The 27190-nt window shown below is 41.3% G+C and overlaps 1 protein-coding gene across 2 annotated transcripts in view; it reads right to left on the bottom strand.

Moving 5' to 3' along the window:
• The window catches only part of DENND6A (DENN domain containing 6A), a 412594-nt gene that overhangs the window by 135401 nt on the left and 250003 nt on the right, over window positions 1-27190 (bottom strand). For both annotated transcript variants that reach the window (XM_078661568.1, XM_078661567.1), the window contains exons 7-11: window positions 26286-26365; window positions 22973-23035; window positions 17155-17210; window positions 3412-3534; window positions 1876-1971 (exon numbers count right to left, since the gene is read on the bottom strand). In XM_078661568.1, coding sequence (XP_078517694.1) covers window positions 1876-1971; window positions 3412-3534; window positions 17155-17210; window positions 22973-23035; window positions 26286-26365 — 418 coding nt within the window. The remainder of the gene's footprint in view (window positions 1-1875; window positions 1972-3411; window positions 3535-17154; window positions 17211-22972; window positions 23036-26285; window positions 26366-27190) is intronic.

Genomic DNA, 27190 nt, shown 5'->3' with positions numbered 1-27190 from the left:
GCACACTAATTGGATGATGTCATCAATGATGTAATTTGAGATGTCATCAGTGATGTTATAGAACATGTCATATGTGAGATCATAAGCAGAGCATGGCGGGGTCAAAGTTATAGTTAGTGCTGCTAACCAAAACCAGTGAATTTCTAGGATTTCTTTTTAGTTAAAAACGTTAAGGTTCACTTTGACAAATTCACCTAACTACAATTTACTCTAACCTTTGTATTTTTTTTTCAGTGAATTTGTACTTTTTTTTGTTGTGAAAATAGATATTTTTAATTACATCTAACTAAAACGTTACTTGAACCTTTGCTTTTGTCAGTGAATATATATATATATATATATATATATAGATATATATATATATATATATATATATATATATATATATATATATATATATATCTATATCTATATCTATATATATATATATATATCCACACACACACACGTTTACACACTTATTTTTGGTGATTTCCATCAGTACAGGAATACAACAGGCACAACTAATAAATGATTCCTCTGGTGATGCCTTTCAATCCTAGCTCTACTATTATCCACATAGTGGAATATCCAAATTAGGATGAACATGCATCTAAATATCAAACTGTTTTCATCACTCCAATGATATTAGGAGTATGTGGGGCATGTTCCCGTACTCCCATAACTCCTTAAATTTGCTTGAACTAGGCGTAGGATTACGGCTGTACACACAGGATGAAACTATAACAATGGGTGATCTTACCTGCGCTCCCCTATATATGTGTTAAATCAAATCTTTGCTAGTAACATCAGCAAATTAAACATTGAATACTCTTAAATATAACACAATTGTAACATCAACGGTGTGACCAAACGTTCCTGGTCACAATTCAACAGTGTCCATTCCTCAGAACCTGGTTCAGATCACCTACAATCACCCAAATTATATGAAAGTGTCCAAAATTATCATCCAAAGACTGAGCAGTTAGTTGTAGAAATCTTCTTTTATTCTTAGAATATCTTGCGTGATGTATCAAACTTCATTCAGTCAACAGCCAACACGTGTTTCGTCTGGCTACTCACATTAGCCAATGACTTCATCAGGGCTGTATTACAAACATCAAATAAATAAATATCAATAATCTGTTGTTAATCATAATCTCGGGTGATTGTAGGTGATCACCCATTGTTGTATGTTTATTACCACACCCAAGTGTGGTTGTTTGAGGGTAGTCTGGTAACCACCCTTTTCTCACCTAGCTGCACCAAAAAATACCTTTAGAGACTAATACTAATCCCTGGAGATTTTTGAGCGCCCCTATCTTACAAGGTTACCAGTTCTCGCTTGTTTTAATCAGAATGAAACTACATTGCAAATGTTTGTGAATACTGAGTCACAACAATATTGCCAACCTCCACTTCCAGAGGAAAATCCATTCTTTGCATCCTCAACATCCACTTATAGCAGGAACATTACCTGGGGATTTGGCTCATTATTAAATTCTACCTGTACCATAAAAATGTATAGATCCTAAGCAAATGAGTGAAGAGCTCTGATTTGCTGTTGAACACTAAATGATTTGAGCAGGCCTATAAACACAAAATGTCCTGAGAATTAGCTACTACAAGGTAAACATTGCATATGCTATTGTATTATCACTAGCAGCTGATTTGTTAATGTCATTTAATATGCATGTAACCAATTGTGTAATAAAATGAATCTCACTGCCAGAGTACTGCATGCATGTTTACATACCAATTGATATAGAAATTCTAAGTATAAATAGTACATACATTTGTAAAACAATGACCGTACACTTTCAGATTGATCTCACATGCCATTTATATTTTAGTAGAGATTTAGACTGATATTACTGTATATAATAATATACTTACGGGGCCTGTGTCCGAGTGGTATACTCTTTGAACTCTGTATCATGAATCGTAAAATATGGCCTGAAATCACTGCAGTACTTTAGTGGAAAAATACAACTGTGGGTCAGAAAGAAAGCTGGTGTAGTGAAATGTTAAAACATACTTTGTAGAACTTTATCACCTGAAACACTTACACAACATGAAAACACTGGCAATGTGTGATGTTCAAGCCACAAGATGGCTACGCCTTACTGTTGTAGGGGAGTCCAAGGGATATAATTCAACATGCAAATTGCCTAACAAAATCAGACTGAAACAGGATATTAAAGATAGTGATTAAGGTTATGGTCAGTTTTTGTCAGATTTTCCATGCTCTTCTTTGAAACGTTCCATGTGTGCAGCATCTCTGCCACTCTACTTTTAAACTGTTTTCATTGGCAAAAATACCAATTATTGCATGCGCGTGAACGCTTTGCTACAGGTAACATCTGCCAGTATATGTGCCATTAGCTTTTAATTAGGTTCAGTGATCGTTGCATTTTCTAAAGTTGTTGGCATTTTGAATGTCTTCAGCAACTCTTTGCTGTGTTTGGAGTGGGAGTACTTTGTAAATACTGCAAGCAATTATTATTCATTGAAATTGTGAGAAAGAAGCTTTGCAGACATGAGCAAAGTTATTACATTTCATGGGTAGATAGTGGATGATACCATACGTCTTTAACATTCAATTGTATACCAGACTCCCTTGTTATTTTCAGTGAGCCAACACAATGCTTAATACAGATCCACTTAGGGTTTATTCTCCTTCTTACTTAATGTCATTATTTCCCAGCGTTTGCTGTCCACTTTGCCGGTAATCTCTCTTTTTATTTCTTTATTTAACTCTTTTTATTCAAACCTTGCTCACCAAACAGCTTGTCCTCGAAATGAACGTGGATTGTTGTGCATCATACATAGCAATTAAGATCTACAGTGTTAAAGGCAGAGCATGAATATACAGAGAGAATGGCGATTTTATGGCCCATTACATTTTGTGCCGCTCACACCATTGTCGACTCAACAGTAGTGGTCTACACTTTCTTCCCAAAAACACCTCTCCCTGTCAGTAACCCCTAAAGTCCTGCCAGGCTCCCCTTACTTTCACCCATTTCTTAGGGCAGCCACAACTCTGGTAGACTACTTGTTCCGCTCTCTGGCACCATTCTAAGGCTTACTCCTAATTTTCGATTCTTGGGGAAACTTTGCCTGTAATCTCAATCTCTAATCACTTGTTTGTGATTGGCATTACGTTTCGCTAACAATGGGCACCAAATTCTATAAAAATTCTGATTTCGTTACATTTTACTTCTATTAGCTTCTAAAGATTTCCTCATACCTCCTGGTATAAGAAATCTGAGAAGAGGTTGAACAGAGGGACATCGGGAATAAGCAAGAATACGTTTTTTATTGCAATGTATTTAGCCTGTTGTGAGCCTATAATAGGAACATAGACAAATGCATAAAACATATCTGTCAGAACAAATTCAACTAATTAAATTAAATCAATAAACTACATACCTTATGAGAGCCAAAACTGTTTCTGATGATTCAGAGGGCGATGGCGCCATGACCACAATTGGTTCTCCTAGCAATACTAATTCCCAGAGCATCTGGATGTGGAAGAACACTGGATAGAAACATCTGAAAGAAACACAGTTTCAAATTTTTCCATTTAGTTTTAGTTTTGTGGCAAAAATATTTCATTCTCCAATAAAACGGTACATCTAATTAAATGTAAATGTAAATGTATGTGTCTTGTAAAGCACACTGCTGCCCTGAGGCGTCGTGGCGCTGTAGACCGCTGGGGAACCCGTCCTGGCTATCCCTGTGAGATGGTCCCTACTGGGTATCTCCAAGGTGAAACCAGGCATCCCCGGCGAATGTGGGGGGCCGTTGTAGAGATGAGGCAAGCTAATGCCCAGAGTTGCCGAGTGTGATCCCTGGTTAGAGTAGGCACCGAGGCGAGAATTATCGAGTCCGCTGACCCTGGTCCACGACCCTGCCGCGTCGGGAATTGAACCCTGGTCCCAGGCCGTTCTCTGCTTCCAGGTCTGCCGCCTCTAACCAGTGAGCCACACTGCTTCACCAATTAAGTGTCTGATATAACACTAAAAGCTCGTATGTGGGGAGTATATACATACTTGACTTCAAAAGGTTTACAAAATATGTGATTGCAGACTTTGAATTATAAGCCCAAGGACACAGGACTGCTCAGAAATAAATATTATTTACCCCCTTATGCCTAAGAATTAGTAAAGTAAATAAACTTGAAATCTTTTACACCATCGGAAGGACTATTAAAAAAAGATTGTGCAAGTCAAGTCAAGTCAAGTCATAGAATTTATATAGCGCACTACATACCCAGAGGGTCTCAAGGCGCTTAGAAGGGGAGGGGGATTATTTGTCAAATATCCACGTTTTAAGTTGCTTTCTGAATGTTAGGTGGTTCTGGGTAAGGCGAAGGTAAGCGGGGAGTGAGTTCCATGTTTTAGCAGCTAGGTATATATATATGCAACATTTTCAAGTTTTCATCGCACAGTTGCTCTCTCTGAAGGAAGGACAAAATCATTCCTACCTCGCGCTCACTCTCTAGTCTTTGGATTGTTTAAATTCCTATCTGTTAAAGATCTTTAATTTAGACCACACTGGCGGCGATAACTTCATGTGGAATCTCTGGAATCCTCTAGTAGATTTCAAGTTAAAGACTACTTCAGATCACAGCTAAAGGCACCTACACCTGGCATGAAGTATCTCTAAATTCAGGGGGTGGGAAGCAATCAAAAGTACACTCACAATGGAATGTGTGGTTGATCCAACATACATGCAATGCTATAGAAAAATATTGTGCAAGACAGTGCTACCAGATCTGATGGCACTGTTGGTGCCAGAGTCTGCATGGTTTTGGCCATGAAGAAATCACATGGTCAGCCAAGAGTCAATTTTCCACCAGTGTAATGAATAATAAAAATGGTGGCCTTCGTGCTGCCCCATATAAATGTATACATTGATGCCTTCAAGCAATCTCTTATTGCCTTCAAGCTGTGGGCAAAACAATTATTACTAACTATTCTTAAATTATTATTATTACTATTAATTAATTGTATTTGGAAATTGTTAATTTGGGCCTGCCTTCTCATGTGTCTTTGGTACCTAAGTTTAAAAACAAACTAGTTTACAGCCTTCAACGGCCTGTTCTAAAATGACAGTAATTCAGAGCTCCTCTGGCATTAACTAGGACATATTCTCATGAAGTTGGAAGTCTGAGATTTGAGGCATTAATGTAAAAACACTGCTTAACTTGGACTAATAGAATAAACCACTTGTTTAAGAGGGGTCTGAAGCCCAGGGTCCATCTTGTTCTGGTGAAACAAAGTATAATGAACTTCAGAATAAACACCCAAACGTTCACCACACTGCATGGCCCGTGTTAATAGCAGTTTTAGATGTGCGGTTGTACTCGTATTACTCACACCCACACAGGCTACATGTACGCATTGATCGCTTTGTTGCAAGTGCGCCGCTATCAGCGAAATGCCTGAGTGCGGACTACCTGGGTAAAGTACATTCCGACCATAACCCACAGATGACACTGCAAGGTGAGGATGGGGGGGCCCACCACTTGTATATGGAGGCTCCAGCCTCTGGCATTAGAGAACCCCCGTTAGAAAAGCAATAGGCACAGCGATAGACACATATTTCGAAAACAATGAGGGGTCAGTTACAGATACAGGCACTTTATGTGATGCAGGTAAGGCAGTGGTTAGAGGGTGTTGTATGGGATTGAGTTGGAGCATCAGAAAACAAGTAGATGCGGAAGTGACACGTATCGAAGACTCCCTGACCCGACTCAAAGCGGACTTAGCGCGAGGTAACGATGAGCAACAAGACATAGACCTGCGGCATAAACATGCTGAAGTACTAGAGAGACTGCGCTGTCTGAATTATGCACATGCTGCGCGCATACATGCAGCAGCGGATAGAGCAGGAAGATTACTGGCACGTATGATCCGCCAAGAACATGCGCAGGTCCTTGTGCTGCAGCTGAGGCCATACAGAGTCAGGATGCTCATGATCCTTTACACGATCTGAGAGTGATTTGTGTCACAATATCCAACCTACCCCAAGGGACTTCATTTCCGCATTTGAGAAGAAATCTCTTGTCCTGATGAGAACCCCGCAATTGGTGGTTCGAAACGCGTCGACCTGACCTGGCCTACTGTCAATGCAAATAACTAGAAGGACTGTGTTAGGAATTAAAGATTGGTTCCTAATCTATATTCCCTGTTAAATAGCATTCACAAATAAGAAATTTTGGTTTATTGATTAGCACAACTAAATAGCGTTGACAAAGGGCTTTATTTGTTTATGTGGTATGTGTGGTTTGGATTGAGTGTGGGATGAATGTCTTGGCCAAAAGTTTGGAATGAATGTGTTGTAAATTTGTAAATTTGTACAGAAATTGTATGTAATTGTAATATTTTGCATGTTTTTGTAATTTTTCGTATATGTACAAAAAATCTTCAAGTCATTGAAAGAAAAAAAGTCTGACTAGTGAAATAAATGAATAAATAAACTAGAGACGTAATTCATAAAACAGACAGGGATGTTTTTGTTCATTAAGGTCATACTAGAAAGGATTAAGTAATGTCCAGTATTGGCAATTGTGTTGTTTATTTCCTGCAGCTGAGGCCTGCGGCAGGGCCGGTATTCACCATGCAACACGTTGTTCACGGTAAATATACCAGAGTATGCCAATCGCTGAATCACGCAACACCAACAGAAATAGACTCCTTTCTCACTCCCTTAACCCTGCACCAAATCACAAGGGAGCAGAGAGATGAACTGAGTGAGCTGCTCACGCTGTTGGAAGTGCAGGATACCATAGGCTCGTTAGCCACGGGCGAGGCGCCGGGCCCTGATGGGTACCCAGACGAATATTACAAAGCTTACCAACAGGCCCTGGCGCTGCGGCTTTTCGCAATGTACCAGTATGCGCAAGAAGCAGGCACGCTTCCGGACACGCTCTGCAAGTCCCTCCTGGTGTCCCTGCCCTCTCTTCCTATACAGGGCACGCTGGGAGATATCAGACAATAACCAGCGTAGAACTTATTAGTTGGGAGGTAGCAGGCATACAAACATTAGGGCATCTGTACAACGATGTGCAGCTCATCCCATTTGGGGAACTAGCTGAAAGCATGGGCCTGCCACAGGGTCATTTCCTGCTGCACGCTGCAGTGACACGTACACTAAGCGCATCGTGGGGTGATGTAACACAGAAGCCTGTCACTCATCTCACTATACAATATTTACATGAACTGGGTTCAGGCTGCTATCTCACCAAGTGGTTCGCGAAATCCCTCAGAGCCCACAAGGTACCGAAGTTACTTTTGCTCCGTGCTCATTGGAATGCGGAGTTGCAGAGGCCCTCCACGGAACGCGAATGGGAAGATATACTTGGGAGTCCCATAAGAGTCCCTCGAAATGCTAGATTTTGACTCATCCAATAATATATAACTCACAGAGTCGATCTGATGCCAGAACGTATAAACAAATACTTGACTGTATAGTTACTAGCTGCTTAACTCCACGCACAGAACGAACCTTAGACTGGTCATGGGAACTGTGCATACTAGGACTATACCTGTCATGAATCTGCCATATCAGTTTCCTGGTGCACCTTGTCTGACACCTGTTTACTGTTTTCTATTGATTTTACCAATGCTTGTTGTGATGTTGCCATGTGTCTGTGCCAATGCTTGTTGCAGACTATGATGTTATCAAGGCCTATTGTCCCGGCTCAGCTCCAGTAGTTTAGAAGCTGGAACCTTGAAGCTTCTTCCTGAGATCTTTGAATAGGGGCCACACCCTGTTCTGGAAGCTTCTTCTTGAGCCCTTTAAATAGGGGCCACACCCTGTTCTCATTGCTGGTTATTGAGAACCCTGAGCTTGAGCAGCAGCTGTTCCTGTTCTCTGGTTGCTGAAAGAAGACTTGTTGCAGCAAGGAGACTTCCGTTTTCTTTTCCCAGGTTGTAGATCCTCTCTCAGCTACAATCAGGTAGGATTGTTCCTTTCTTAACCAACTACATTGTGAAAGGAACTACGTGGTGTTTTTGTTATTTGCTGTTTTTGTTATTTTGCATTTTGAAGAAAAAGTTACATATCGCGCTGAAGTGTTCTTTGAGCACTTACATGTTCGGTGATTTGGGCATTTTTGTATATCGGGCTGAAGTACTCTCTGGTCATTTTCATGTTTGGTGCTTTTGGCAATTTGGTACATCGCGCTGAAGTGCTCTGGGGGGGGGTTTGCATACCTGATGACTTTGGCATTGTGTCACATCACGTTGAAGCGCTTCCTGGACATTTGTATATTTGAACTCTGATACATAGCGCTGAAGCGCTCCCTTGGGCATTTGAATATCAATCTACCTCATTAGCATATGTAATGTGTTGTGTATTGCAAAAAGGTTGTTGGAAGTACCACTGTGATATTTAACAGTGGTTAACACATCATTACGGAATCATTGTGTCTAAAGCAAAGTGGCTCTTTATACGAATGTGTGCTTCGTTTTGAAACACGGTTGTTTAGCCAAAACATTGTATCGTTGAGAATTATAGGAACAGAAATTGCCAGTGAAGCCTGAGAACACGCACACAACGACTGTTCTATGCATAACCTGCTTTTCTTTTACAGGTATGTTGTCACTGTTTAACCCATGTTAAATATAGTCAAAGAGTTTACTATGCACGAAAGGAAAGCTAATCAAGGACAACGTCTCATTCCATGTCTCCCTACCCTCAGACCCTCCCTAATTCACTCCCCCCCAGTCTAGCCACTTTGATACTGAAGGTGGGCTTCTTGAGGGTACTGCTCCTGAGGAACCAAACAGAATTTTACCAGTTCTGACAATACCAAAGACCCAAAAAATACAAGGTAACGTCCAGATACATAGACTTAGGCCTCGTAGTGGCTAAGAGCCTGCTCACATGTCGCTGGAAGTCTCCTATTCCCCCCCCAACGGCGAAGGCCTGTTATCAGTTCCTGGTGTGCTGGGCACAGGCGGAAGCATAGCGCTCCATTGCGAAGATGCGGTGGGTCTGTGTAAGCAACCAATAGAGGCAGCATGGGATCCGATATTATTAGATTTCTGCGGCTTGGCGAGAGCGCTCGGAGGCAACGACGGACGCTCCCAAGAGCGAGGAGGGGTAGGCAATTGGAGGTAACAAAGTGCGCGGAGAGTGGAGACCAGCGCTCAACTAACAGCTCCTAGGCGTTCTTGCGGGTGCAACATTATCCCCTTTTCACTCCTCTCTTTCCTACCGCTCTCCTTCCTCTCCCCAGCCTCCCCATTCCCTTCCCATTCCCCCTCCTCCCCGCTACCCTTTCCCTCTTCACCTCCAGGAATACTCATGTGGACTACAAACTACAGACACTGGCAGGCATACAGAACTAAATCCATACCATATAAAGACAGGTTGGGTGGCTGGGTTAATATAATGAAGTGAAAGAACAACAGACGTGATGCTTGTGGTAATGTGCAGATATGTTGCATTGGTTATAGTTGATGTTTAACAATTACAACGTTACTCAAATTAATAGTACACTGGATCTGTACCAGGGATTATCGACTGTGCTGTATAATGCCATTTATTGTATTGTCTATACAATGTTGACATGTAAATTATATTGAATTGCAGATGTTCCAGATGTAATGAAAACTAACAAATTATATGAAGAATAAACAAACATGTTTAAATATAAAAAATATTGCAGTTTTAGACATGAGTCAAAAACAAAAGACTCAAAAGGGAGCACTATTGAGAACCAACACCCAAGAGCAAGATTGTAATTGTGCTGTAAAATGGGATTTCAGTAGAGCAGGGATTATCAAACAATGGTCTTCACAAGATCTTTAATAATCAAGAGAAGCCAATAAAAATTAAAAACTGCAATTCTAAAATACCAACAGATGTCTCACTGACTTAGGTATATGTAATATTGAAGAAAAAACGTTATCCTACTAAATAAGGTACATAATAATCTTCCTAAACATAACATGAGCACTTACATTTAACCCTAAATTCTTCATAGGAACGCTTCATAGCCTTTGAGTTATTCAAAAGCCTGTCTATTACTCATAATTATATATCCGGTTCACAGAGAGGATTCCTGGGAGTGATACATGTCAATCTTTGGCAAAGAGAGATAGTATTGCATAAAAGGAGATTTTGTAAGATTTCACAAATATTTGGAAAAGGTGTGTGTGCAGCATAGCATACATTTACGTAACTGCTCAGCTTGCGATGCTAGCTTTACAATCTCTGTTCAGGTGCATTAAATGCTCTGAAAAACAATATATGAACATGATAAGAGATTCACATAACAGTCCCCAGTTTCGGATCAGATTGTGCTCAAAGAGTTATGACATAAAACAACAAGACTTTCATTTGACTTTGGCTGCAAACAGATCTATCAAACAACAATTCCACGGGTCAAAAATGTCTCCAAGAGCACAACACAGTGATTAAATCAACACTTGACCAGGTATAATAGGAAAGACAATTCATGTGTGTACCTTTCTGCAGAGAACCTGGCTAACAAATGCATAAAAGACAAATTAATAATTTCTAGAAGATAATTCTGTGAAGATTATGGTTTTCTTCAATCTAGAGAACAATGATTGACAATGTCCTCTTGTGAACTCTTACTCCACCGGTGAAGGAGTTTCTCACCACGATCAACTGATGACAGAGTTTAGCAATGTGCAATAATGCCAGTAAAGAGGACTCTGTCGAGGCCTCTCTGAACCACTTAACATTTAAACAGGAGTGTTTAGTAGAGTTTCATTTCAGATATGTTTTTGAGGTCCTAATGAATCCGGCAATAGTACCTTTTTTGTATTATGAACATTCGCGTGTACTGTGAGGTGCCTTTTCTCAAATGCTTTTGATTCCGTTTTATTGTGGTCAAAGTTCTTAAGAGCACGCTCAGTGATCAGAGGAGTTTTGAAGAACAACATTTTGCTGAACGCACCAATGAGGTTTTGATTATCAATACAGTAGATCTGCTCTTGGAGGATGTTTTTCACAGCACTTTCCTCAAAGCTCTAAGGTTGTTTTAACAATAGTTTTCTAAAACCATTGAGAATATTCGGATTAGTAATCCTCTGAGGGTGTACTGTCTTTCGCTCACTGAGAGCAGCTAGTTCCTGTCTGGAGGGGCCAACAGTTTCCATGCTGCAATGATTAAGCAAATTAAAAGAGTGATGCATGGAAACACACACACAGTGGCGGACAACTGAATGCAAGGCAGAATTATTTAGGATGATATTCTATCAGCTGCAAAGATAGAATACTATAAAAAAAAAACAACAGCAGGAGATCTTGTATATGCAAATGGCCTTGAGTTTTTGCACTGTATGTGAACTTGAAATAATTTCGTTATTAGAATCACATTTTACATTCTAGAAGCTTTATAATAAAGGTTTATCATTACGAACCTTGTTTAGTGAGTGATTATCAGTGATTAGAATGTAATGTGTCCCACAATTAAAACCGTACAAGCCCTGAGATTCTAGAAGTCTTTAAATTCGTTTAGTGACGGGGTGAGCCTTAAAAGAGGGTAAGAAAGACAACCCTAAGGGTTGTTTCTAATTCTGCCTGGGCGCGCTGTATCTCTAGTCGCAGGGGCTGGGAACATTTTAATGATTATAATCATTACAAAGTATGGTTTAAAAAAACATAGGCTGGAACAATAATGCTAACAGTGTATAGAAGGTCTTTGCAGATGCTAAAAATTTCAAGTCTGATCATGCTCACATGCAGGAGGAAGAGAGGCGTGTATCTGCCAAAAACACTTCATATTCTTATAAAATTCCATAATGCTTTATCAGTGGACCCACGCTTTCCTTGCTCACATTCAGGCACGTAGAAGAAAACAAAGGAATAGTCATGTCAACGTTTCTGAGAACCTCCTCTGCTGTGGAGGTTTTTGCATGAAGTTGCACATTTAGTTTTCGAACATGTATGGGCATGAGAACACACCTGCAGTGTCAAGGAGCACATATTACAGCACTAGTCTAGTAATGCCAGTGGCTTATTTGGAGTCTCAAAAGATTTCTGTGATTTGGTTCAGTGTCCCTGGGTCAAAATGAATCCTTAAGCATCAAAAGACACACAATTGATGGATGGAATGCAGAACAAATCAAAACATGCTCCCTCAGTCAAGAGATCTGGGTTAAATCCATCATTATTTAGCTCACCATGCCACCCCAGTTTAGAACGGGCCATATGCAAATCAGTCTTGACCCTGTTCCTCATGGGAACAGTCCACCCGGACTGCCAAGCCAGGTCCTCCCTGGACCGGAAACAAGCATTCAATGACCCGTTCCAGAATTCACCCCTCATCAGCGAGGATAGCCTAAATCCAGGGCCCAGTGAGCCCGGGACCCACATCTGGGCATACCCGGCGCACTTAGGGCAAGAAAGCAAAAGACACACAATTGATGGACGGAACGCATAACAAATCAAAACATTCTCCCCCAGTCAAGAGATCTGGGTTAAATCCATCATTCTTTTGTTCACCATGCCACCCTAGTTTAGACCTGGCCATATGCAAATCAGTCTTGACACTGTGCCTCATGGGAACAGTCGAGCCCGAACTGCCAAGACAGGTCTTCCCTGGACCGGAAACAAGCGTCCTATGTCCGGTTTGGGGTTTCACCCCTCATCAGCCAGGATAGTTCCAGTTCACGCTTGACTGTTCCCATTGGGCACAGGGTCAAGACTGATTTGCATATGGCTGGGTTCAAACTGGAATGGCATAGTGAGCAAAAAAACGATGGATTTAGGCCCAGATCTCTCAACTGGGGTGAATGTAAGACATTGTTCTGTATTGTGGCCATGAATTCTTGTTTTTTTCTAAAGCATCAACAGCTTAGTTCTCATAAGAAATGTTTAGAGCTATTACATTATAGACTGTGTTCTACCGATGTGCTTCATTGAAAATGTGTAAAAACTGAAAAAAAATATGTGATCCTGTCCTAATAAAACAGAAGATTCACTTCTTTAACAACCAATATAGGCCATATCTTATATGGGTCATATCTCTTACATTTTCAAGGCAGGCTTGACATGAAATCTGGAGGGGCCCGCAGGGTTGGAATTTCTAACACCCTGCTGCAAGGACTAAGTTCAACGCACCTACACTGAATAAGAAAGCTGGTTGGACCACAGCTCCAACAGAAGCTCAATGTGCAGTCTTGCGCAGGCCGTGGTTTCAGGCTACTATCAGTCACTCTAGATAAGTACGGGGACACAGTGGCAATGCAAACAATATTTCATTTATGAATAACACACTCAAAGATAATACTAATAAATCGGAAAAAATTTACATTAAAATTTGTTTTTTTAAATCCTCCTCTCTCACGTGGTTGATAGGGACATTGTTGACATCAGTAAGTTAGCATGGCTCGTGCTGCCATGATGCTGCTTTTGCGCACATTACTACATAATTTTTATTAAGCCTCCGTTTATGCCTTTCACATGAGAACTGCCAGCTGTATTCATTCTTTGCTTGTTCCTGGAGTTTAGTCTGAACATTGTGTACAAGGAAAATAAACAATGCCCCTTGTTATTCTGTTCTGGTCAGGCCCTAGCACCTACACAAAACATATAACTAAAGCTGCGGCTGGAGACTCGTGCTTTGATATTACGGGGATGCAGGTTTTAGGACACACACTTGGAGAGTGACCTTTCCAGGCGAAGAGCAACACACAGTTTCAATGTAGTAATCCCATCTATGCTTTAAGTTATGGGGTCTTCTAACAAAACCCAGAGATCTTGTATTATACAATAATAAATAACCTAGCCAAGGGGAGGGAGTTTAGGCACTATAGTTATTTTATCCGTTGTCTTTATACAATGACATCTCCCTTCATGATATATGGACTGGCTACGATGCGAACTGTATTACTGTTTTGCATGTTTCTGCTTGTTGTGACACGTATACTGCATGTTAGTTAAAATAAATATTTTAAACTATATTTGTGCCTCGGTCAGATTTATCGTGGACTGGTGCGAGATTGTAAGGAAAAAGGTGCGTCTTGTCACCATGATTCCTGAGAGCAGAAAGTGTTGTGTTCTGGGTTGTCTAATCATTTGCTTCTCTCTATTTGGGTAGGAGAGCGAGTTGGACACTATAGCTCATTGGTCCTGGGCTTGTGGGTACTAAGGCAGTAGGAAGGCATAGCCCCTATACACAAAGGTCCCATATTCCTGTGCATAGTTCTGTGTATGTACAGAATCCCTGCAACACCTTCTAGTTTATAAAATATGCATGAAAATCATACAGAATGCAAAAATAAAAGCAGTTAAGCATGTAACGGTCAACCAAAACAAGATTAATGTTTCCAACATCGCTAGTGAGTTTCTGATGTCCTAGCACCATAAAGCTTTTTATAGGGTGATAAACCGTAGCTATTGCATGATAGCAACATTTGCCTTAACGGTTTCTTTGGATGGATCACACAGCACACGTATGAATAGCTGGCTGCAGCTCCGCCTTATCTGAGCTCGGCCGAAGAAGCGAAATATGTGCTTTCTGTGAAGGGAACCTTTTGCATCATTTCTGGAGTCAAGGCTGAGGCTGAGAGTGGCTCGGCAATCTGGTGTGCTGATAATTCCACTGCAAACATCTCTCCTAATCAATAGTCAAATCCCAGGGTGTATATTCTGTTTGATCACTGATTTTATCTCATATTTACAAATTAAAAAAGGTTTTTGTAACCAGTAAAGGTTCTTTAGGACTAAACTAACATGGCACAAAATGTGTCAGCTCCATTGACATGTCATTAAACCCCCATCGTTGTAAATAAGATTACTTTATAATGGGCCATCTGTTAGTTGTGTAGATGAGGGTAAAGGCATCATACTTCACAGGTTCCTTCCAAAAGTCTTACACTTAACAAGTAGATTAGTTCTCTGAGGAGACAATTCCAGTTTCAACAACAGGCATCCCTTCTACACGCTGCTGGATGTCAGAAAGTATCTCAGAAACAACAAAGGAAGGTTGTTGACAGTAGCACAACTTTATGACGTGTGCTGGTACTATTGTCAACAGAATCAAACTTCCGCTTAACAAGCTAGTATTTTCAAAAACGACTTTCAGAACATCCAAATCATCATCATGGTTCAATGTACCTTTTTGTCCTAGAATAGTTGCGTTGAGGTGGTTACGGTTACTCATCTATGCTCATTAGCCTTTACTCTTCACTAGGAGGCTACCAGAAGACTATGCTTTTAAGCCTAAGCGATAAAAAAATGTGTAAAAAAGCAGACGAGACTGAAGATTCTAGTCTCACTTCATTTTACATGGCAGTCACCACTACACCCGTAGAACCTACAGGGAACTCACCACTGCACTTGTAGAACCTACAAGGCATGAAAACACTGTAATTAGGGGCAAGAGGGGAAGGTAGACAGATCATTTTTCTGTCTCAGACTTCTAACCTTTTTCAGATGTATTGTGGATGGCTGCCGAAGAGACGGTCTCCAGCCACATGTCTGTCTCCCCATTACACCCTTATCCACTTGGTTGTATATGTTATCCTGGGATTAATCTATAAAAAGCAATGGAAATGTTATTTTGCGTGGGAGCTTTGTCTAGGTCTACAATTAATGTCACAGCCACTGACCCAGAAATTCATGGTATGTACAAAGATGAACCGTATCCGACTGACGAATGCTGGGAAACAAGGCATTCTTTTTAATCTCTTCCTCCAAGCTGTAGGTTTTCCTAGACTTTAGATGGGCTGACCTCACCCTTACACTATGTTTTTTATAGAGGTCTATTGGACTAGGGATATCGCATAGCTGGTGTAGCTAATGTTTCAGGTTCCCAAAGCACAGGACACAACTAAGAGCCTATGGGCTAGATGTTCAACCCTTCCAATTCGTGAGTCGCACATTGTATCATTTTGCAACTCGCAATTTGCGACTCGTAAAATGGAATTTACAACAGAGTCTCCGACACTGTTTGCGATTCTTAATGGAGGTCGCAAATTGCCTGCCTAGTTAATATTCATGAGGCAGATGCAATTTGTGTCCCCATTGGGAATGGCTAGCACTCCCAGGGATGGTGGCCTGCTGGGGGCAGCACACCACCATGTCTGCGACTGCTTTGTAAATAAAGAAGTTTTTTTTTTAATGCAGCCCCTTTTGCTTAAAGGAAAACGGGATGCATTTTAGAAAAGAAAAATGCAACGTTTGTTTCCTTTTTTATGAGCAGGCAGTGGTCCGTGGGACCACTTGCTGCTCTTAAAATTTATTTTCACTGCCCTCCCTTTTTGCGAGTGGTGTACCACCCTTTTGAAATGGGTGGTAAACTGCGCGTGTTTTGCGCCCGCAATTGCAGTTGCAAAACATTCGTACATTGCAGTACGACTCGCTATTAGGAAGGGACGCCCTTGAAAAGCCGCTTCCTAATAGCGATGGGAATAGGTTACTGACTCGCAAAATAGGGTTTGTCCATAGGGCAGACCTATTTTGCGGTCACAGAAGGGCCGATTTCCCGTTTGCGACGGCAAAAAACGGTCATACATCTTGCCCAAAATGTGTAAATTGTACTCACTAAGTGTCCAGAGTTGCAAGAAATCCCAATAATAGGCAATCCCTTACTGATCAGACCGTCTGAAAAGCTACACTAATCGGCCATGCCATTATCTGGACATAGGTTTAAATATACGGGGCTTTCCTAGCCCAGTCTCAACATGGAACACTGAAGCAGGAACGCATCAGCATTTAGGGTCCTGAATTCTGAGGGTTAATCTTCTAGAAAAACATTGTCTATTGAGTAAACGAGAGGGCTTGGGGATCCACACCTGCCAAATGTACATATTGATGTTGAAGTTGCCCCACAAACCCCAAAGGGTAGGACTTACTCAAAAAGTCACCAGTTTACGTTACAAAACCCACAATTGTATTTTTTTAAATAACTATATTATGCAATCACTTGTACAGGATTATCTTGCTTGTTTTTAAGTAGTTAAGATTAACAATGTTAATATGAAAGCAACATTAGTATTCTTCTTTAAAGCAAAATAACACCAGAAGAGACAAGGACAGAAAATGTTTTTTCCATATGACGAATTTACAAATTGCACTGATGACTGATACTTTACCACTTTCATTTGTGCTGCTGATCTAATATTTTGAAAGAAAAACATTGCTCACAAACATGGAATGCTTAGTTGATAAATATCTTACCTAAAAAGATCTACTTCATGAACGGTCGGCAAAGTAATAGATATTAGAGCATCTGTCTGAGAAAAGAAAATCAAAAGTAGGTGACAAGGAGAACTATTTTTCAACACTCATTCACTTAATCATTTTAATATACAAATAAGGAGTGAATAAATACATTAACAAGTCTAATAGTCCCATTCTTCTCAAAAGTGAACACGATTTACACGTTCAAATGTGGTACTGCAAAATGAAAAACAGGTGTAGCACTGTCCATTCCCTAATGTTCATGGAGCATTCTTTAAATACATTTTAATTATTTAGGTCGAGCTCTCTCGACCTATTGTCGTGGAGTTGGCTCTGAAGGGAGACACAGCAGGGCACGCGCGGCGTTTCTTGTCTGTGGACGCGCTTATGCAGGCCAACTGAAGACACGCGCACACGCATACACACAGACACACACAGACAGACGCGCAGACAGACGCACGCACACACACACAGTCACACATACACACACACCGCCCCCCCCACTATGCCCCACTTACAGCATCAGCGGCCTTAGCCGCCACTCCTGACTTCTGCTGCCACCCGCCGCCACTCCTGCTGCCACCGCTCCCGCCTCAAGACAGCCGTGAGCGTGCACATCCCGAAACCAGAAGTTCGGGAGCGTGCACGCTCACGGCTTGTTCTCCTTCCATAGGTATCTGCCCCTTTACTTTCCAAACTTTCTTGTTCCTTTGCCGCCGCCCCTTCCCTCCCGCAGTCTGTAACTTCTCTGTCCACCACCACTCCCTCCCCCCCACTCCCAATCATGCCTTCTACGACGCCCGTACTTTTGTTTATTATGGAATAGGTCTCGCTTAATACGAGTCCTTTTGCATTTCTAAATGCTTGTTTGCACCAGGGATTGGCTGGCTGAGTCACGCACTTTATTTTGCCTGACCTGTCCAGATGGCTATGTTGCACATGCGTCCAGCAGTCGCTAAAATCTCTCGAGTCTGGTTTTTGGTTTGCGGAGTGTCATAGAAATGAAAGCGGAGACTTTCAGTGACTGTTTTTGAAATGTTATATTTATTTCAATCCATTGACATGACTATGCTTTTGTCCGTGCCGGTTTATCTTCAGCAACCGCCCATGTCGCCCCTTCCCCATCGCTTTGTTATTGTTGTCTGCAAAGCAGAGCAACCGGATCCCAGCTGAGCCGAAACCTCAGTAGGATGCAATAGGCCACGTTAAGGGAGTTGAAATTTCAAGTTAGTTTTAGTTTTGTTTCAAGTTCAGTTTTCAGTTTGGTATAACATTTTTGTTGTTCGTAATAATGTGCTTTATTTTTTAATCTGCAGAACCGAACCCCTGACCCACAAGTGACACATCCTGGCATCGTGCTGTTAGCTCATTAATCACGTTAAAACTTCAGAGCTAGTTAGTTACCTCTGCAGAACACATTTAACAATCACGGCTCGGGCGATTTGGTGGCGGTGATAGTGCTATGAAATCATATTTTGGGTGGTGTGAAAAGGCGGCGCCGGCTCTTTGGACCTAGAGAAATGGGTTTGCGCATCATGTCATGCTTTGATATGACGTGAAGTGCTGAAACCATTCAATTGAACATATGCCCCAGAAAGTAAAAGCCTTTTACATGCTGCCACTCGGCACACAAAAAGCTAAAAACGGGTGAGTTTTCAAAATACATTGAACAAACTAGCTTTTTACGAGGGCTCAAAGAAAAAACAATGCATACAAGCAGAGGAGGACGTCATCAGCGCTGCTCCTTCCAGCTTCTACTGTACCTCAGGTGGCAGCAATTTATAGCGCTGTTATTTATCCTGTTTCCAAACACTTCCAACCTGAGCCGCTATGAACAAAAGAAAAATACACACAATTAAAACTTTAATAAATGATAATATTACGGGGTGGCTTATAAGAAAGGCATGGCGGGACTTCCAAACCACCGAATGGATCATTTTGGATACAGAGCTGGGTTCGTATCCCAGCTTCACTTGAACGTCTTGTGGTTCTGCGCACATTTCGGAATCTTTTGTGATACCAGTTACCTCCTTCGAGGGAGAAGTGCAACAAGGTGACAATTTGTTGTTAATTTTAATACCAAGAGGGGTCAACCAGCTAAGCAATGCTGCTGACCTCCTTGTGATCGGCAGTTGCAATTCTGAATTCAGGTAATGTCAGCTGGGCTGTTCATTCTTCCGACGTAAGTATAACGTAATAGTAACTCCTGTTGTCTAGAACTCTTAGCAGGCAGGCACAGGGGCCTTGCTGCTAAGAACAACGGCAAATGCGTCAGTCAACTTCAGTCATAGGTTTCTCATGCCCTGAGAGTGTAGGACATTTGCCTCATCAAATGTGTCTAAAAGAAGCCGGTCTGGTGAATGAATTATTTATTTTGTCAGTGCACTCAGGGAATCCAGTGTGACAGTGGAATCAAGTGCAGCCGGGATATGTATGGTGTAGTGAGGGAATCCAGCTGTTGGTGCAGGCAGGGAAAACAGGACGCTCGGGTGTTTCATCTCAAAAGTGAGGCAATCCAGATGTCCAAAGTAATTAATGCAGGTTTGACGAGCAACAAGGGAGCCCAGAAGTCCGGTGCAGTTAGGAGATCCAGCGTTGTTCAATAACCCAGCCATGCCACAGACTCAGGAATTAAGTTGCTGGCAGTAATTAAGCGAAGGCGCTTTGCAGTGCAGCTCGGGAAGCCAGCCTTGCATTGTAGCCAGGGAATCTGACTGTGCAGTGCAGCCAAATAATCCTGGTGTGCACTGCCACCAGAATACTCAGACATTGCAAATTCGGGGCGCAGCCATGCCTTGAAACTGAGAGATCCGTCCATGCAGTGCTCTCAATATGACCACTGAAGGCCCTGATTTTAAATTAAAAAAAGAGCTTTGAACTATTCCATTTCCCCGCTGAAAGGCAATATTTCTGTCCATGTGTTCCCATACCTACTGTGTCACGTAGTTTGGTGCTTATTTTCCCTCCATGTTAAAGAACCGTAGATGTTTCAGCACCCAGGCTAATGTGCTGCATAGCTAAATACATATAAGGCCCCAAAGGCGAGACCGATTGCATTGCAAATGCTTGTTTCTGCAAGGATTTTAGACTATTAATTGCACTTTGAAGGATATTTCATTTAAGTCAAATAAAAACAAAAATATTTAATCAAGCAAAGGAATGTCAAGTGAGATATCTTTAACACTAAGGGGTGCAGAGTCCGTATGAGTCAGCAAGTTGTACTCTGGTTCAATATTTGAAGGTAACAGAATTTGCGACAGTTGGGAGAGTAAAACAAAATACGAGGAGAAAACTACTCAAGATAGATAACTAATTAGCATGGTCGGGGCCTGCCTGGCTTAAAGACGGCTGCGGTTTAGCGTAGCTCTGAGAGCCCACTAACATATCCTTAATAATTCAGCTTCCCCAGGCGATAATTTCTAGACTTTGCCCCCTGCCCGGGAGTGCGGACATCCTGAGGAGACGATCGCTGCTGAAACTCCAACTGAAATCAATGTTGAGAGAGCTAACATAATGCACATGCTTCAGGAAGCACATTATGTCTGCTAGAATGAAGCTGTCAGTGGATATAACAGTGCACCGTGTGGTCAATGAGAATACACACACAGCAGAAGGGCAGGATCCTAAGCCCTGTCTCAGCTTCTGATAGAACTAGGATACAAGCACCGTCTGCAGCAGGGAGAGAGCTTGAAGCAGATCTTCTTCATGCCTCTGCTGCCCTGTCTGGCATCAAAACACACATAGATGATGGACGGAATGCAGAGCAAATCAAGCAATCACCCCCAGTCAATAGATATGGGTTAAATCCATTGTTCTTTTGGTCACCATGACACCCCAGTTTGGGCCTGGCCATATGCAAATCAGTCTTGAACCTGTGCCTCATGGAAACAGTCTAGCCCGAACTGCCAAGCCAGGTCCTACATGGACCGGACACAAGCATCCGGGTCCAGTTTCGGGGCATCACCTCTCATCAGCAAGGCTAGCTTGAATCCAGTGGCACAGTGAGCCCGGGACCCACATCTGGGCATAACCGGTGCACTTAGGGTGAGAAAGCAAAAGACACACAGATGATGGACGGAATGCAGAGCAGATCAAACTTTCACCCCAGTCAATAGATCTGAATTAATTCCATTGTTCTTTTGCGCACCATTCCACCCCAGTTTGGACCCAGCCATATGCAAATCAGTCTTGGCCCTGTGCCTAGTGGGAACAGTCCAGCCCGAACAGCCAAGGCACGCCCTCCCTGGACCGGAAACAAGCATCCTGGGACAGGTTTCGGGGTATCACCCCTCATCAGCCAGGCTAGCTTGAATCCAGTGGCACAGTGTCTGTTATTGCTCTGTGCATTTATATGTGTGTGTGAAACTGGATTTGAGTGTGTGCCTGGGTGAGTAAGAATCAGTGAGAGTGAGTGCTTGAGAGAGTGGGTGGATCGGAGTGAAAATAAGTATGAGTGAGAATCAATAATTGTAAGAGGGAGAGATAGTGAGTGAGATGGGGCGAGTGTGGGAGGGAGTAGGAGTTAGTTACAATGATCTACGTGAATGAGAGAGAGGGAGTGTGGAAGAGTGAGTTTGAGTATGAGTTTGAATGTTTTCAAGTGTTTGAATGAGAATCACTGATTGAGAGCAAGAATGAGTTCCAGTGAGGGTGTTTATATGTGTGAGGCTTGGCAATCACTGTGTGAGTGTACACGTGTATATGAGTATTTTTGAGTTTGAGTGAGGAGGTAAGAAAGTGAGCTTGATTGCAAATGAGAGAAGGGAAGCGGGGCATTGAGGGGGTGAGTGATGAAGGTAGAGTGAAGTGAATAAGGTAAGGCGATTATTAGTGAGTTAGAATGAGTGAATAAGGAGAGATAGAGAGAGGAAGTGTGAAAGTGCCAGAGTACGTTTGAGCGACTGAGAACCTTTGAGTGAAATTGAGAGCATGAGACAGTGCGAGTATATTTGTGTGCATGAGTGGCAGCGAGTACAAGATAGTATAAGAGAGTGTGCGAGTGTGAATGGAAGTGAGTTGGAATGAGCAAGTGAGCATATGCATCAATGTTGCAAATCTGCTGCTGGTCATGGAATACTGGGGGTAACTATTGTAATAAGGGTCCAGCCATTGAAAAACATGCCCGTACTGGCCTAAAGGAGTTCAATCATGGCATATGGTGAGAGGAGAGGCATCAATGAGAATATGCAGGCTTTAACATACTAGAGGTATTTTTGACAAAATAGAGCACCCATGATAAATGAACAACATAAATGTAGAAAAATCTGATCCTCACACGTTGTATGGAACTCTTGGCATAAAGGGGGTACTGGTCACAAAAAGATGACAATGCCAACTGGAGTTAATTATTACCATACAGAGTCACGCCTACCAAGGGGGGGGGAGGGTTAACTCCTTGCTTTAGGCTTCATTACTACACTATGAAAGTACTGAAATATTTCATAAGAGACTTTTTAAAATCTAGGACTTCACACGCACCTGTAATTGTGCTCAAATATTTGTACCCATTTTTTTGTTATAAAATTATCGGGATAAACACCCCCGACCGAACCCTCCACAGGAAAAAAGTTGCTACTGCAATAAGGAGCTATATAGCAGACTCTAGTTGCAAGGTAGATAAGTCATTTTTCGCTGCCTCACCTCAAACATCTTTTACAAAGCTGCTTAATTTGGGAGCAACAGACGGGTCAAGAAATACTACAATGTACTCATTATTTTCTCAAGAGTCCTAAACTACAACACAGTGCCCCCTCAAACCAAAAGCTACAGCCACAGATATTTCCAATGATGTGTAAAGTGTTCCTTTTCCTCTTACCTGCTGTGTTACTTCTACTACCTGCGTTGTGCCAGGCTTATCAAGGCGAGTCGGAATCCGCACCTGACAAATAAAACAAAATGGTAATAACTTCAAAACAAGGGAAAATATATTTTTTTACACTTCCATAAATCCCCTGCTGTGTGTCTATCCTGCTTTTCTAGACATATTTGTTTAAAACCATGAACTGGGATAGCTAACCACTGCCTCACACTTTTAGGGGTGAACATAGACGTTGCACAAATATGATAGCGGACGCCAAGGCAATATATGTGGTATCTGTAGACCAAAGTAAGGCTGAGACAGATCACTTTTCAGAAAGAGTTATTTTCTCCGTCTCTCCTCTGTTGACTGAACTCATACCTACATTGACCTCATTTACCTATGAGTGAAGCAGCACGAAATCCTATGAGTAAAACAAAAACTGGAATTACCAAGGTAGTACAAATCCAAAATATTTAAAATAAAGATGAAATCTAATTTAGTATTACATATGTTTATTGAGGGTACAACAGGTGGCAAAACAATAATGTCACGTAAGAGCAGGCAGATCTAATTTAGTGGAATTTCTATATGCCGAAATCTATTACAATGATTTAACTATTCGGTATTATTAGCGTCTTCAAAGCCCTCACTTGCTTCATGAAATTAAATGACCATTACTTCACAAATCACTATCAGGCAACACGTAAGGTCAGCCAAGTGAACTGCAATCGACTAGCACTTTAAGTAAGGCAACTCAAATGCACTGTGATCAAGTGTGTCTCCACCTTTTAGGGTAGAGGATATCCACCTGAAGTGCTCTCATTGAAATCTTTTTGCCTGAGAGCTTATTGCAATTATTGCTCTAACACTCAGATTCTGAATTGAGACTAGACTTTTGAGAGACACCATATTACCACAATTATATTTAATCAGAGTTTCAACATATCTATTGAGATGCACAGTGCACACTGCTTACTATATATGCAAGATATGTACATTCACACATTTAATACTAAGGTGCAGTTTAACTGACATGAGAATAACACTGGTCGGAAGGGCTCTTCTATGCACAAATTTAACCCCTTACATCCAGCTTACTTTAAGCACTTGTTTTAAATATAAATGCACATACAATACAGATGTGTAGAGTCTAATTTACTATTTATTACCATTGTACTGGGAGAGGCGGGCCATACCGATGCAGTCGAGACTTAGTTTCTCGCTAGTCAAGGGCACTTCCCACACTCCAAAATGGTAATAAATAGCATATTAAAATCGGCACATCTGGACAGGTGTATATTTAGCAACAAATATTTTAAATCGATTTGTGAATGCGGTCAATGATTAGTTACTAGACTCAAGTTTATCGTTCCTCTTTTATTCCACTGTTTTGTTGTAAGCAGGGCCACTTGAATTATGTGGCAGGGTGACTAAATTTGCCACGTGGATATTTGACAAGTAATTCCCCCACCCCCCCTCAAGCGCCTTGAGACCCTCTGGGTATGTAGTGCGCTATATAAATTCTCTGACTTGACTTGACTTGACAGGGCAGCAAACATGTGGCAAGAGGTCCTAATGCCTTGCTGAACCTTTTGCGAGGTTTGCAGACCCTTATATTAGATCTGAATAGCACACATCCTGGAGGAGGTCCAGCAAGAGTCCAGGACCCTAGTAACCTTTGTGAACCCTAAAACAAAGTAAAATTAATAAACAAAAAAAAACAAAAGTGGGTCCGAAGGTCATGCGAAGTTGGGTGACCACTCACTGAGGGCTGGGGACTGGCCAATCAACGCTGAGTCAAAGGCAGACATTTGTTGCAACATTATTGTAGGAAAGACACGTAATGAATAATGATCCACTAAAAAATTACTTTCTTAACCCACTTCTTAGCTGTTGATGATTAACGCCCCCTCCGTGGGGTGGCCCGGGCGAGCACCAGGCACTCTACTTTAAAATATAAAAAGCCAGCTCCTGCAGGAGCAGGGATCTGGCAGGCCGTGGGGTCACACCCTGCAGACCCTCTAAAAAAAAGAAGACAGTAGGTTTCCTGGCTGAGACCAGGACACCCAGATTTTTTTTTTTTAAAGGAAAATAAAAAGTGGTTAATAAATGAACGGGCAAAGCCGCTTATTTATTATTCACTGCCTCTTCAAGAGTGCCCCATAATGTCCCGTGACAGTCCATATTTTTTTGTGAGGTCCATAGAAAAGGGGCGGGGATTACAGGGAGCTCTACAGCTCCCTCCCACTTAGCAACTTTATACAAAAAAAATAAGTCTCATGGGTCGTATCTCTGACTGCAGGGGAACGTACAATAATTTTTTTTAAGCGTTTTCCAGGCAAACATTTGATCTACAACAGGGAATGCAGCGCAATCTAGGGGCTGGATTTATGGCTGCATATTATGTGGCCTGAAGATGTAGAAAAATAACGCAAGGCCCTCTTGTGGTTGTTTTTACAATTACATGTTCTTTGGGATGAAAAATATTAAAAGAAAAAAGGTGATAAAATATTACTTTACGTTAAAAAACCCAAGAAGTACACTGAAAAAAAAAGACTAAGGTTAAAGTGACACTATAGTTAGGGGAAGGTGTCAGTTAAAACACGCCATTTTAAATGTACAATACCACTCAAATTCACCAGTTATAGTTATTTCAAGTAACTATAACACATGCCTTAAGGTAAGTGTAACTCGCACCCTCGCCATGTACTCCTAATGAGCCCATAAAGTACATCTACTATGACATTGATAATATCACTGCAACATTTGCAGCAGAATTATTGATGAGAAAACTGTGCATGGTGAGGGAGCAAGTTATAGTTCTGTAAATTGGATGTTTAAAGCAATGTCCTCCTAAAAGGTATCCTTGTACTGCTCTTTTTTATGCAGCACACATAGGCGCACACAAAAGCTGAGGCGCATACACACATTCGCATACCTTAAGTTTAAAGCAAAAGTGTGTCCAGCCTGGACCCAGGATTACTGTTTCCAGATTTTCAGGATAAGCAATAACTATGTAAAAGAATTTGCTTGAAAATATTTGGAAATAAATGTATTTTATGTAGACATAAAAAAATCTGGCGCCTATCTGGTCCTCTTAGAACCAGGGTTGCTCATGACGGTCTAAATGCATGCACACACATCATTTGGTTGTCAAGTGAAATATTTAATGGTATTGTTATTCTACATTTCAGAATTTAATTAACTGACAGGAAGGTCAATTAAGCAGTCGGTAATTTGTGATGTCTAAAGAGCAAATTTATGCCATTTACCAATAATCTTTTCCTGCCATGATAATCATTTTAAAAATAAATGTGTTGACCATTACCTTCATCACAACTCCCATAATAGGTAAGCTTAGCGTTTTCCCTGGAGATGGTGACGGCCAGCGATCAATATCGTAACAAGCTGAAAAATTGAATTGGAAAATGATAAACATGCTTTTTTCATCACTGGGGTTCGGAATATCATTATGAGCATCTCAATATTACTAAAAGAAAATCCGAAAATCACAGAAAATTCTTTGTTTGTTGTTACATACCATCTGTTTCTGAAGGTGAACAGATGGTAGGTTTGTACTGAGGAACAACTACACATGCTTAATTAGAAAGTGCTATGCAGGAAAACAACACCAATTAAGTTGCAGTCTGCTTAACTCCATGCTAGACCCTACAATGACAGCTTGAATTAAGGATCTATGACCAGTCACTTTGAGTGTGAAACAAGATGGTGAGAGACTGCAAAGATGACTTGGCGGCATATCTTTGAATCATTTTTTTTAACTACATCAAACTTTTTTGGGGCCAGATTGTTGATCACAAAGCATTTCAAGACAATACTAAAGAACAATATCTAAATCAGACCCAAAAGATCCTTAAGAAACTATGGAGTTCACCTTAAAAAGCACATTCTACCATTTAGCGGACCTCTTTATCCTATGTCAAGACAAATATAAAACAAATACATTGCTGGAGCACTGCTCCTTGCCATCCGTAAGGTGATCGCACAAAACAAAAAAATCACACATGGAAAATCACCATATTGAAATTCCCAGATTGACTTCGACAAAAAATCCATCCACAAGACATGATAAAACAAAATCACTGTATCATTGCACAAAGGTTTATTTTTTAAAAACAAAAGCTTAAACATAATCCTGCAGTATCCACCATAACTGAAAATTGGTTCCACCTGGAAGAGAACCTAAGACACAACCTAAAATTCGCCATGATC

Source organism: Lissotriton helveticus, chromosome 9 (genome assembly GCF_964261635.1).
Source record: "Lissotriton helveticus chromosome 9, aLisHel1.1, whole genome shotgun sequence".
Lineage (NCBI taxonomy): Eukaryota > Metazoa > Chordata > Amphibia > Caudata > Salamandridae > Lissotriton > Lissotriton helveticus.
Note: the sequence above shows the minus strand (reverse complement) of the source record. Positions and strands in the feature narration are given on the sequence as shown.